Source organism: Monodelphis domestica, chromosome 1, assembly GCF_027887165.1.
Source record: "Monodelphis domestica isolate mMonDom1 chromosome 1, mMonDom1.pri, whole genome shotgun sequence".
Lineage (NCBI taxonomy): Eukaryota > Metazoa > Chordata > Mammalia > Didelphimorphia > Didelphidae > Monodelphis > Monodelphis domestica.
In genome coordinates, this window is record NC_077227.1 from 587,836,891 (window position 1) to 587,850,811 (window position 13,921).

General features: G+C 33.8%; 1 protein-coding gene across 5 annotated transcripts in view; it reads left to right on the top strand.

Moving 5' to 3' along the window:
• HOOK3 (hook microtubule tethering protein 3) overlaps positions 1–13,921 on the top strand; it is a 174,883-nt gene that overhangs the window by 101,742 nt on the left and 59,220 nt on the right. For all 5 annotated transcript variants that reach the window (XM_056813626.1, XM_056813625.1, XM_056813627.1 and 2 more), the window contains 2 exons: positions 5,737–5,804; positions 6,892–6,954. In XM_056813626.1, the coding sequence (XP_056669604.1) occupies positions 5,737–5,804; positions 6,892–6,954 (131 nt within the window). The remainder of the gene's footprint in view (positions 1–5,736; positions 5,805–6,891; positions 6,955–13,921) is intronic.

Sequence of the window (13,921 nt, forward strand, 5' to 3'; positions counted from 1 at the left end):
TTGATCAGAATATAAACTTCCAGAGGGAAGCATTTTTATAATTTTTGTCACTTTCTCTACAGTTCCTCATGATCAGATGTTTAAATGTGTTTTTTTTGGGAGGGGGATGTTTGTTTTAAATTAAGTATAACAGTGATTAAAGTGGGATGGAGAATGGAAGCAAGAAGATTAGTTGAGATTCTGTTAAAATTATGGAGGCAAGCAAATAATGAGTAGACTGGGAGCAAGGAAATTTATGAGAGTAGAAGGAAAGAGATACAGAAATAAGTTGTAGAAGTAGAAATGCCAAGGATTGGCAATTGATTGAAGGTAAGGAATAGAAGAGAAAAAAGAATGGATTATATATCTGAAGTTAAAAGCCTAGATAAACAGGAGAATAGTGGTGCCATTTCCAAGTAGGAAAGTTAGAGGGGAAGAGATAATTATCTTATACAGGGGATTATTTCTGTTTTGAACATATACTCATGAATATCCAAGTAGAGTTGAAAAACTTTTTTATTATAGCATATGTATGAACAGTATCAGAGTGTTTATCATTGTTAGATTTAAATTAATATCTCAAAGTTCTTATTTTTTATAAAGTTTATTAATAATCACTTGAAATAGAAAAAGCAGATATGTAGAGATTTAAGCCTAATCTAAACTTAACTCTCAGCATGTGATTCTCCACATGGCTGGCTGACTGAGCCATGGTGCTCCACTGCCTCCTCCAAGAGAAGAGCGCCTGGTAAGGTCATACCTACACCTTTTTATTCACATCCATGGATGTAGCACCAACATGCAAAGTGGGATGAATGGGTTGCCAATCCAGGAGGGAGAGGGGTTGAAACTCCCTGTACATATCATCTTAGGAAATGGGGAGTGCAGAAACTCAAAGTGTCAGAAAAGGATTGAAAGAAAACCTCCAGGACACTTTTATGGGTAAAGATGCACATATGTGAATTATCTCCTTAAAGGTGATCATCAAATCCATGTGAGTGGGTGAAAGAAGACAACCAAGGACAAAGTCTTGCAGAATTTCATATTTAAGGAACTGGAGAAGGATAAGTTAGGAAAATAAAATCATAGTAGTCAAAAATAGGTGGTGGCATGAAGGCCAAGGAGGAAAGTATCAAAAAGACAAAGTCCACATGTCAAGTACTCCAAAGAGGCCAAAGAACTAAATGAGGAAAAAGACTGTTGGGTTTCACAAACATATGATAGTCATTAGCAGATATTGAAATCTAGTTTCATTAGAATAATGGGGACAGAGGTATGTTGTAAAGTGAGTGGGTGATAAAGTAAACAATCTACTGTGATTTACTTTACTTTTGAAACTAGGTTTAAAATAATTAAGTCGGTTCTCTTTTTTCCCTCTGACCCAACACATTTAGTAGTATTGCCCATATGTTTTAGAACTATAGTAACAAGAGTATTAGAATTAGAATGATGGGAGACAGAACAGTATAGTAAATCAAAGTCTATCTTTCAGGTGCCCTAATCTGCATTGGTGGAAAGACAATCCAAAGTGGGAGTCCCTTACACAAATAAATTCACAAGTCTAGACCTCCCATATTCCTCCAAGAGAGGGATGATAAATTTGGTGGCAGTCAGGATTGATAAACCATTCCTTTATGTCTTTTATATTCAGATTATGTTAAATTTCTGTTCTGATTTGCCTTCCCTAATCATATTAGAAAATCAATGTAAAAAATTCTCTCTCTTCAAAAAAGTTCTCTTTCACTGTGTCAGTATCACTAATGTGTGGCTAAGTTCCTGCTGATATTTGTGATATGGATAAAGGGGAATTTTTTTTTTTAGTAGTTTGATAAATTTTTTTGAATTTTAATTTTTCTTTACCAAATTCATGTAATAACAAATTTCCACATAAGTTTTCCAAAGTTATATGATCCAAATTGTCTTCTTCCCTCCTTTTTCTCCCCTCCTGGAGCCAGCAAACAATTCAATCTGTATTATTTACGTATTATGATACAAAACATTGCCATATTGTTCATCTTTGTGATTGACTAATCTTAAAAAACTAAAACATATACCCAAATAAACAAATGAGAAATCATATGCTTGATAAAAGGGAATTCTCAAGATTGGGAAAGTTACATAGGCAAATAAAAGTTCTATGAAAGTTCTTCCAGTTCAAAAAGGTTATGCAGTGTTTACCACTAAGAGATAGCCTTGATGAAGTCTTCCCTAATTCTTTCAAAGGCTTACAGAATTATAAAATGCTGCTTTCTAAATAATGGAATATTAAATAATAGAGTTAAAAGTTTTTAATAATGAATAGACTGAATTATAGAAGTATATTTCCAGAGTGGAAGGAGCATTTTATATGCTTTTTACCCTGAAATAGAAATTATAAAATGGGGCAACCTATCCAATGGCATATCATAAATTGGAAAAGACATTTTTCATTGACTTGGTTTTGATAGGCCAAAACTTAGTCTTAATTTAGAGAAAATTTCATCAAGTATCCAAATAAGTAAAATTGTCCTGAGGGCTATAAACAGTTACCTTCCACTTTGCAGAAGATGGTTAGCCAATCACCTTTCCCTAAACTTGTTCTCTCTACAATTTCTTAGTGTTAGATGAGATGGCACTGGCTGTAATTTTCCATTGTCTTTCTCTAAAAGAGTTTGTATTCCAAGCTAGTTTTGTCCTTAGTTGCCACATTTTTCTACTTGGCAAGGAGATCAAGTATTTATTTGGCTAAAACAATTGTTAGTTTCTTTGTATCTTCTTTGAGGTGATTAATTAGGTCAGTTAAACTTGTATAGAAAATGATATTTGCATTTATTTCTCATTTTTTCAGTGTCACGTTAATATTTTCTCAGTTCCACATGATATCTTCATCTCAGTTTTATTATTTCTCTCATAGATTTATGTTGATTTTTATCTTTACTCCAATAAGATAGTGGTCTGACTTTATTTACATAGACAAATGATTCAGAAATGATCTTCTCTCCCATAGGTAACCAGTCATTTCTTGTCTGTTAGAATAGAATCGTTTTCGTTTTTAAATTATGTTAATTGGTGCTTACTGTATCCAGTAGCTTCTTATTCTCTTCTCAAGGAAATGTTCTTATATTCTAAAAGCCTTTGACCTCTTTTTTTTTTAACTATCTTTTCTAAAGTATTTTCTTTGCTCTGTATTCATCTTTGCCTTGAATTTATTGAATAATAAAGTTAGTGTTGATTAAATTGATGAATTTTTCAGGGTTTTTCATAGAATCTGTTTCTCATCTACTCTGACAGCTCTTGGCACATAACCTGAAGTAATTTTTGTAGTGCTCTTTTTGTAAATGTTATCATGAGTGTTGCCATTTAAGATGACCAAATCCATGAAATGTTTTTCTTTTGAACATAGGATAAAACCATTTCTGCCAACTCCTTTATTTACCTCTCCGAGGAGAACTTGTGAGCCGGCTATCCTTTGAGATCTTTTTGTTTGTTTGTTTGTTTCATTTATATTGAAGATATTGTTTGCTAAAATTTAATTCTTCCAATAGTATGTTTACTTGATCACTGGACAAGAAATTCACATTTAGATTATAAAAATTAAGTTAACATTTGTATATAGTCTAAAAACAGTGATGTCTTAACTTCTTTTTTTTGCAACTTCACTTCAGAAAGAGTCCCATATGGGATAGCTAGGTAGCAACTGGATAATGTGCCAAGCTTGGAGTCAGGAGAAACTAGGTTCAAGTCTGGTCGCAGACAATTTGTAACTTTATGACCCTGGGCAAATCACATAACCCTGATTGCCTAGCCGTTGCCATTCTTCTCTCTTAGAATTGATACCAAAACAGAAGGTAAGCTTTTTCGTTTTGTTTTGTTTTTAAAGTGTACCCACATAGGACATCGGGCCATTTTTATTTTTTTCTTTGTTTAATCCCTTTCTTTGGCCAAAAATTTCATCACCAATTGGCCACACTTAATGGCAATGAGATGCTATACTTAGCTAGATTGGTCTTTGGAAATCAGACAATCTTTTGCAGGGCACATACTCAAAGATACCTGAATGGTAGAGCTTTTATTTTGCAGAGAATACCTTTAAGAGCACTCTGTTGCCCTCATTCCCTGATGAGGCATCTCACAATGCAGTATTGGATTGTAAGTTTGTAAAATAGAATATGAAATACTAATGTAATATTCATGATCATCTTCTCATTTAGCATTTTACGGTGTTCGCGGGGAAGGGCCTTGACGTGGCAACACCGCTTCTTAACTAACGCTTCCCCTCTCACACCTTACTAACTTTCTACCCGCCCCACTAAAATGTCATTTTCTCCTCTCTTCCAACACAATATCATTAGCACCCCTAGGACATTGTCACTTTCATTGTTGCTTCTGTTTTTAGGTCTCTGGAGCATTACTGTTAGTGCATTTACTACAATTAGAGTTGGAATTTAATACTTTTGAGTGTTAACTGTGTTTCAACACCAATGAGAACCTGCTTCTTAGAAGTATTCAAAACTAAAGGACATAGTGTAGAGTCTGATGGCTAATGAAAAAATGTTGTGTACCTGTTATCTATATCACTTTATAAATTGCTATAATGATAATGCCTGATTTTGACTTATGTTAATTTATATATTTTTTTGAATTTTATTTAATTAGATGATTTAGAATATTTTTCCATGGTTACAAGACTCATGTTCTTTCCCTCCCCTCCCCCTGCCCTCTTTGACTTATGTTAATTTAAAGGGACTGTCATGTTTTTATCAGAATGCTTATTCATAATAAAATATTTTTGATAAACTAGAAGTTTAACTCTCACCTAAAATACCACTTTACATCAGATTAAAAGAATGTTAGCTGAATTTTTTTGTTAACTGTTTATGATTTAAGCTTTTGCAAAAAGCTATATCAGTCCACACAGATTCGAATTTCATCCATTTGAAGATTCTTTGATCTGATTTTACACCTTGTATTAGTCATCTATCTTACTGTTTAATAGTCCTCATTATAGGAGATTGTTATATGTAGTTATAAACCTGTTTTCCTTCATTTAAGCCCATAGTTAAAGCATCTAAACTAGTGGACCATCATCTACTTTAACAGGCCTTGAGTCTAAATTTAATTATTTCACAAGAGAATTTTGGGGAAAAATCAAGTGAAAATGAGATCTTTAGGCTTGCCACAAACATTACTGTCATATTGACCTTGAAATATATGAAACTAGTCCCACTGCTTTTGCAATAAATAGTATTTAACATGTCATCATTAGTCAAGAAGTAGTTTTTTCTGTTGGTAATGGCAGTGTTAGAATGGCAGGAATTGATCAATCTATTCACTTCTTGGAAACATTGAGCATACTGATTTCAAACTCTGTGAAATGTCTGCCCTCTAGAGGAAATACAATTTCAACCTTTTTTGTTCCAATCACTTTTGCATTTTCCATTTTTAGGAGAGATTGATATAGAATCTGATCAGCATTGCTGTAAGCATTTTTTGCACATTGCCATATAAACTAGCTCTCCCATTAAAAGCTATCCATAGTCTCTACCCTATAGACATATTTTATGTAGTGAGAGAAAGAAGAAAATTACTTTGTAATTTAAAATTTTTAAATATGCGGTTTGGCCCTTCTATTACCTAAGTGTGTTTTGTACTTGAGAATTCCCCAAGAAGAACCTAAAATTAAAAAAACTGTTTGTCAGTATGCATGGTGAATTAGCCTTGAGACTCCTAATAGTACCTAATTTGAACAGTGACATTCCAGAGCGTTCTTCTTTTCAGAGTACATCCAGGCCATCATGGTGATGGAAGAGTCTGTACAGCATGTTGTCATGACGGCCATTCAAGAGGTATGTATTGAACTCTTTTCATAGTTTTATGATTTTTTTGCATGTTTCATTTTCACCAGAATTGGATGTAGAAATTCTATAAAAGCCGTGCATTATTCCAAATAATAGAAATGGAAGGGAAATAATTAAGTTTAGCTACCACATTATTACAGAACATTTTAAAGTATATTTTCCAATTCAGTAGACATTTGTTATATACTTACTCTATGAAAGATGATAGGCTAGGCTTCTAGGATACAAATACAAAAATGACAAATAAAAGGGGACTTAAATCTTATTTGGGGCAACATGTAAACAGCTAAGTAAATACAAGGTAATTTGAGGAGAAAGTGTCTGAAAAGGTACTTTTGCTTCTTAGATGATCTTAAAATTATGTTTTTGCCTACTTATCATTTTTATTTCAGAAATTTTGACTATCTTTTAACAATTAAAAATGTATGACACTTAAATCAGCTGTTATATTTCCTTTCCTCTGTTTTGGTTCTTAAATACATATAATCATGATGGCAAACCTATGGCCTTTGTGCCAAAGATGTCATGTAGAGACCTCTCTGTGGGCACATGGCACCCCGTGGTGGAACTGCTCCTTTCTCCCTCTCTACTGCCTTTCCCCTGAGCAGAATGCTCAGGCCACTCCCCTCCATTTTTCCCTCCCCTATCTAGGACTAAGGGGGCAGGCAAGAGTCTCCTCACCCACCCCTACCCCAAAAGATCTCTACTTTCTTCCCTCCCTTCCACTCCCCTCCAAAAAAAAGGCTAATTGCACTTCCTCCACTGAATTCCTTGTTTCATTTTAGGAATAAATTATATTGAATTACTATGACTGAGGCCATAGTAGAATCCAAACTGCCTCTTGATTTAAATCACATACCTTGGCCCACTGTGAAGAGCATATTTTAGTAAACTATAGAGAACAGTAAAAAGTTTCTGTTTCTGTTTTATTTGTATTCTAATCTTAGTTATTATAATGGTTAATTATTTGTCCTTGTAATATAGCACTTGAGATGGTATGTAGATTATATTATTTCTTGTTCTCTTTCTTAATGTTATGTCTCACAGTTTGAAATTATTCTCATCTTCATTTCAGCTGATGAGCAAGGAATCTCCAGTTTCTCTTGGAAATGATGCCTATGTTGACCTTGACCGCCAGGTACCTAACATTGTGTTCTTTTTTCAATAAAAGTATAGCAACTAACATAAAAACACACTTTGTAAAACTGCAGAGCACTGTGCTCTCTTTTGATCCTTACAACAACCTTGTGAATTATTCATCTCATTTTATAGATGAGAGTTCTGTATTTCAGAAAGGTGAAATGTACCTACTTCAGTCTGCATCAGTTAGTGACGGACACATGGCCAAGTCCTCTGACCTCAGGTTGTCTTCTTTCACTGGGCCACACTTACGCATTCAGTTTTGTTCTTCTCTGACAAAAAGTTTATTTTGGGGGAGAAGGGAGGGATGCGACAACTTGTAATAGATCTATAACTTCTCTAACATTACAATTTCAGAATTAAGATTGATGCATCTTTCTTACAGAAAAGAAAAGGCAGTTCTTTTAGAAATTGTACATCTATAATTGAATATACCCATCTGCTTTCTTTGCATAACCTACTTTAAAAATAGGTTAACTCTTATTCATCTAGTAGGGGGATTTTCCCTTTGTGTTTCAAGTGTCTCTTATTTTCAGAATAGATTCACTTAGACAATTGGCACGCCCTTGAAAAACTTAATCACATTTACCCATCAACCTTTATAGTTTCATTTATGTTTAGATTTTTTTACCTTCCTTTTGAATGATATTCGTTAATAGTTTAGTAGGTTTTTCTTCTCCATTCTTAATTTCTCTTTGGAGTTGTTAATCATTGCCTAGGATACATAACCTGAAGTACAGTAGCTATAATTTGAAAGAATGTTACAGAAATTCTCAGCGGATTATAAAAATTTTTTTTGTAATTTTAATAATTATCTCATTTGACTGTTTTTACTTGGGTATTTTTAACGTAAACATATACACATGTACTTGTAAAAAAAACCTTTACTCTCTATCCTAGTAAAAGTTCTAAATCTAAGACAGAAATGCAAGGACTAGGCAAATGGAGTTAAGTGACTTACCCAAGGTCATATAACTAGGAAGTTGTCTAAGGTCAAATTTGAACTCAGGTCCTCCTGAGTCCACACCTGGCACTCTCTCCATTGAGCCACTTAGTTGCCTTGTTTTCATATATATATATGTGTATATATATATATATATATATATATATATATATATATATAAAACCATATTAACAATATGTGAAACTCCTTTGCTGTATTTTCAGACTATTTATTCCACTTTATGTGTACTACCTTACCCTTTCCTAGTCCCACTTCCTCTTTTATGTCACTCTCCCAAGAACAACCCTCCATTATCTACAGAAAATTACAAGGTGTTATGTTTGTGTAAGGAATTTCAGAAGTTTACATTTCATTAGAGATATGTTGAATGAAAAAGTATTTTATTTTGGCTTTGTATTTAACATAGTGTACTTCATTTGAACTATCTCTTTTCTGTAAATATGAAGTGTTACTTCACACTCATGGGTTGTTCTTTTCTAGCAAAATATGTGAGTTCTCTTTTTTTTTTTTTAAACCATTTGTGAGAGACAATGAAGCTAGCCTAACCACTGAGATACTTCCTTTGTTGATTTTAGGAGTTTCTTGGTCTATCCATTTCTTTTTACCAAAGAAGTCTCATATGAAAAAATCATTTTTTCCTTACTAAAAACTCTGTTTTCGGACTTTTTTGTGCTTTATTTGTGTATTTTGGCAGTCCTTGTTTCTTTTTTAAGGTGTGCAAAACATGAATGCAAGGAGCTTCACAAATTTCAAACTGGACCACAGTGCATACTACTGCTTAACTATGTGTTAATATAACCAGAGTTACTATTATTCAAAGTTCTCTTGACAGTTAACTTTTGCTACTCTAGAATGATTGGATTTGGGACAAATAGACAAATTATATGTAAGGAAAGAAATTAATAAATAGGAAAAAAGGCAAAGTTCTAAACAATTAGTTTATTTTTGGTTCTTCCTAGTCATTTGTTTGCTCCCTTTTCCTTTCTGCTCTAAGTTTTTCATTAGCAAATGTGGAGGATCATCCTGATTTTTGAAAGACCAAAATAGATTTTCCCCCCCAGGAAATTCCAACCCATTTACTTCAGATCCAGCAGCTTCAGTATCATTCTCCTGGCCCCACCCCCAAACCTCAAAAGAACTTATGATAAAGGTTTATTTGTAGACTATTAACACTGTCAGTAAAATATTGATGAATTGTTCTACTGTACAGATATCAAGAACAAAACACATGTTGAAGAGAATTAATTCCAAATCACTTTATTTAACAAGACCATAATTTCTCTGATATAAACCTGAACCAAGATAAATAGGAGGGAAATACAAGGATTAAAGTAGGGAATTCATGTTCTTGGAATGATTTTGCAATATTATTCTAAATAAACAATCACATCTCTCATTGGACTTAAAATGTGACATTTCTTTCCTCTGAAAGGTAGTATGACTCCAAGTTTACATATTTGGATATTGGGCTTTTAATCATTAAATTAGAATCTCTTTTGTAAGATATGTCAGATGCCCTCTAATCCAACTATATCTGAACAAGAATCCCTGCTTTAAGTTATTTGACAATGATCATGATCATTTTAGCCTAATCATCTCCACCCCCAATAGCACCTTTCTTTGGCCTAAAGCATTGTTATTCTGTAGTGTACTGAGAATATTTATAGATATTCATTAATGTTCCTAATGAATTATTATTTATTTCTGTGTTTCCCCTTAAAGTTTTTTTAAACTTTTTTCCATCCCCCCCCCCCCTTTTCTTTCTAGAACATGAATTTTCAGAATTGCACTATTTGATTTTCATCCATATTTTTTGAAAATTTATTTGACATGTCCTTAAGACACTTTACCAATCCTTTTTGGCATTGTATTTTTGGTCCTGTAGGTAGATTTTTGGGGTTTTTTGGTCGTTGTTGGGGTTTTTTGTCTCCCCTGTCTTTTATAGGATAGAGGAGCAGTTTCACCTCAGTTACTTGAAGATATATGCCTGGACAAAAGATGTCTGTAACCAGTGACACCATCAAGTGTCTGATATTATTGAAGCATCATCATGATTAGTTTGGATGTGAACTGTACAAAAGATACTCTTGAAACTATTGAGTTTGGCAGTGATTTGTGTAACACAACTCCCTCGTCTCAGAAATTTCTCAAAAAGTGGATCAAAAGCTAACTATTCTGGACGGCAATTTGGAGTTATGCCCAAAGGGCTTTACAAGAATGTATACCCTTTAATCCAAAAATACCACTACTTAGGGTGTACTATGGGATGTATGGGGTGCTCAGGGAGGGGTAATATCTCTTGTATGGAGGGCTTGTTGTGCCCTCCTAGGGCAGCTCTCCAGCCACTGACCCTCACCTGACACCCAGCTCTCACTTGTGGCTCCTAGTAGCTGCTAGCATGAGGCAGCGGCCACACCCCGGGCAACGGCTTTCACAGGCCGGCTAAACCTTGTGAAGGTAGCCATCGGGTCGACGTCGACCCCTGGTGAACTAGGGCTTTGCTCACCCAGCATGTGAAGACTGCTTTGGCGGAACAGGCAGAAGAAATCAACAAGAAGGTTCAACGGCTGAGATGGCGATGCAGCAAGGCACTGTGGAGTGCTTAGGGTGTGATGGAGCACAAAAGACAACACGGCCATCCAATGCAGCTGAGGAAGTCTCCAGGTGTAACGACTTTTCGTGTCACTGGACCCAGGCTTCCAACGCCGAGAGAGTGGGACTGTCTCTGTGCAATGACTTTTCCACTTAAATCTTTATGCACAGGTGTCTTTGTGCACAAAAACGCACAAAGACGATCGTCATCCTCGGTTCGAGAGACAACCAACAACACCAACCACTACTTAGGTTTGTATCCCAAAATGGAAAAGGATCCGATTGTACAAGAATATTCATAGCTGTTCTTTTTTGTGGTGGCAAAAAATTGGAAAATGAGGAGGTGTCCCTCAATTAGGAAATGGCTGAACAAATCGTGGTATATGATGGTGATAGAATATAGTTGTGCTGTAAGGAATGATGAATCGATGGCTTCTATAAGACTTGGAAAGACCTACATGAACTGATGTGGAGTGAAATAAACAGAATCAGAACTTTATACACAATAACTAAAACATTGTGGGACAATTAAATGTAATTGACTTTGCTACCAATAGCAATGCTGTGATCCATGACAATTCTGAGGGACTTATGAGAAAGAATGCTATGTTGGAGTAGAAAGCCAGAAGAAAACATGATTTTTCACTTGTTTGTATGGGTATATGACCGGGGGGGGGGGGTGTTGTTGTTGTTGTTGTTTTAAAAGATTAATTACTCTATTACAAAATGAAAAATAAGGAAACAGGTTTTGAGTGATAAAAACAACAAAAAAAAGTCGATCAAAAGGGCCTTTGGAGAATATAAAATAATATACTCAGGTATGATTGCTGAAAATCCTACATCAACAACTTAGTTTCTAGTTACTCAGAATGGTGATGCTAAAAACCACAATATGACACTGTTGATACTCATCATTTCCTATTAACTAGCATATATAGAAAACTTTGATAAATTAGCTTAGTGAGGTAGCTATGAGCAATTTATATATTCAAGAAGAATTACTATAAGTATCAAAGAGAATGCATGAAGAATCTACTAAAATTTTTCCCTGGAGTCAAGCTTTGGGGATTTTAGTTCAGAGAAGTTTACAAAATCTGTGCAGTGTGTTTGATAGTGTAGCTGTACCATATCATTCAAAGAACTCTTTGGAACACCTATCTTCTCATTCTAATGACATTGTTTAGTAGTTCTAATGAAATTTTGTACTTCTTATTTTTAAAATGGAAGATCTGAGAAGATAGGAAAGGGTTATATAGCATACCAGTAAGAAAAAATAAACTCTCAAGACCTGATGAAGAGAAAAACATGAATTCAACTGGAGCATATGCCTTTTTCAGTGGTAAAGAAGAACATTTTTATTCTCTTGCCTTTTAAGTTATAACAAAGAATTACTGAGTAGCAAACAATTTCATAACCAAGAATTAACTCCAGAGATCTTCGTTAAGCAGAAATCTCACTTGAATGATTCTCTTCAAGAATATATGATTACCCTTTAGAGTATCCTCTAGTCTCTATAGTGATGAAACATGAGCATATTATTTCAAAGAACATTTTACATATTCCTTTTACCTATGTCAAGATATGGTGATATAGTCTTAACGTGATTTTTTTTTATGCCATGAATGCATGGCAATCTCATACGTTATGGGTGTTCAAGAAATTCTTTTATCAATTCATCAGAACCAAGAGGCTGGTTACCACAAGTGAGCTAGTATTCTTGAATCAATACTAAAATTGGCAGTTTATTGGGGAATTACTTCATCAAAACTCACTTGACTACCATATGAATCAGGAACTCACCAAACTTATATGAAAAATTCTAAATTTCACCACATTTCATTTTAGAGAAAGATTTTGAATTTGAAATGTATCTGGAAATGGTCTGTTATCTATATATATATATTAGCTATGTATGTATACAAGAGCCTTGTATGTTGGAATAAATCTAGTTTTAAAACAATATAAACCAAACTTATATTTTTCATGTGGTGTAGGAATCAATATCATAAAAACACAATTTTTTCCATACTCTCTTTCTTGGCTTTTCAATCTTATTGTTTTTAAAAAAAAAACTTTGTTGGAAATTATCTTGATTTTTTTTTTCCCCTAAGATTTTTATTTTTATTTTTTTCCCCCATTGTTACATGATACATGTTGTCCCCCTTCCCTGTGCTCTCCCCTCTCCTGGAGTTGAGAAGCAGTTCCACTGGGTTATGCATGTATTCTCTTGATTGTATTTTGTACAAATTGCTTCATTGTGATTGTTTGAATTCCTGAATTTAAGGCTTTGATTCCCAACCTAAGGTTGTATTCCTGGTTATTTAAGGTGATGATTAGTAAAATTCTTCCCTAAATTCTCAAATAAAATTATGTTTAAACTTACTTTAATTGCATGTTTTAAACTATATTTAAAGTGAGTTTTAAAATGTTTCTGTATATAGACTATAATTCATATTTACTAAAGGCTTGTGTTGAAACTCTAAGAACTATGGAGTAATTGAACAAAAGAGATTAGATGTCCTAACAAAAAGCCTAATATGGTGTTTAAAAATCTTAGTTTTTGAAATGTTGTAGAGTGTCAAAACTACTATTTAAGTTCACTACTTAGTATGCCCCAGTTTCTTAGATACATCTAAGTTTGAAATGGAATAAATTAAGGTGCTCCGTTATAATTTTATTGTCTTTGTCTTCTTGCAACTCATTTAACTTTTTAAGAATTTAAATGCTATGCTTTTTGGCACATGCATGTTTAATATTATTTGTGTAATTGGTAATATTGATATTAATACATGATGTAGTACATTGGCATATTTAGTATAATATTGTTATTAATTTAGTATCAGTATTTGTTTTTATGGTGCTTTCTAGCAAAATGTTTCTCTTGATTAGGTCAGGTTTTGCTTTTCCTTTGCTAAGACCATGATTGCTGCCTCTTGCTATTTTTACTCCATGTGAAGCATAATAGATTTTCCTCCAGCCCCTTAATTTAACTGTGTACATTTTTCAGGTGTGTTTTTTTTTTTTAAATATAATATTTTATTAGAGATTTAAATTTTACACATTTGACCATTTGAGATGTTGTTTGGTCATCCACCTATTCATATAAAACTATTTAACCCTGTATATACGTCGTTGCTAAGAGGAGATACAACTATTGCTACATATATAAGAGATCTGCAAAACAAGATAAAAGAACTTCATGAATCAGGAGCTATAGTGCAAACTGGACCTATAGACGTTTCTCTTCATGATTTCAATCCTGGAGATACAATTTATGTAAAGAACTTTCAGTGAACAGAAGCAACTCAACCAACCTGGGAAGGTCCATTCTAAATACTTTTAATAACCTCTACAACAATTAAGCTAGGAGAAAGGACATCATGGATTCATTGTTCCCATGTGAAAAGAG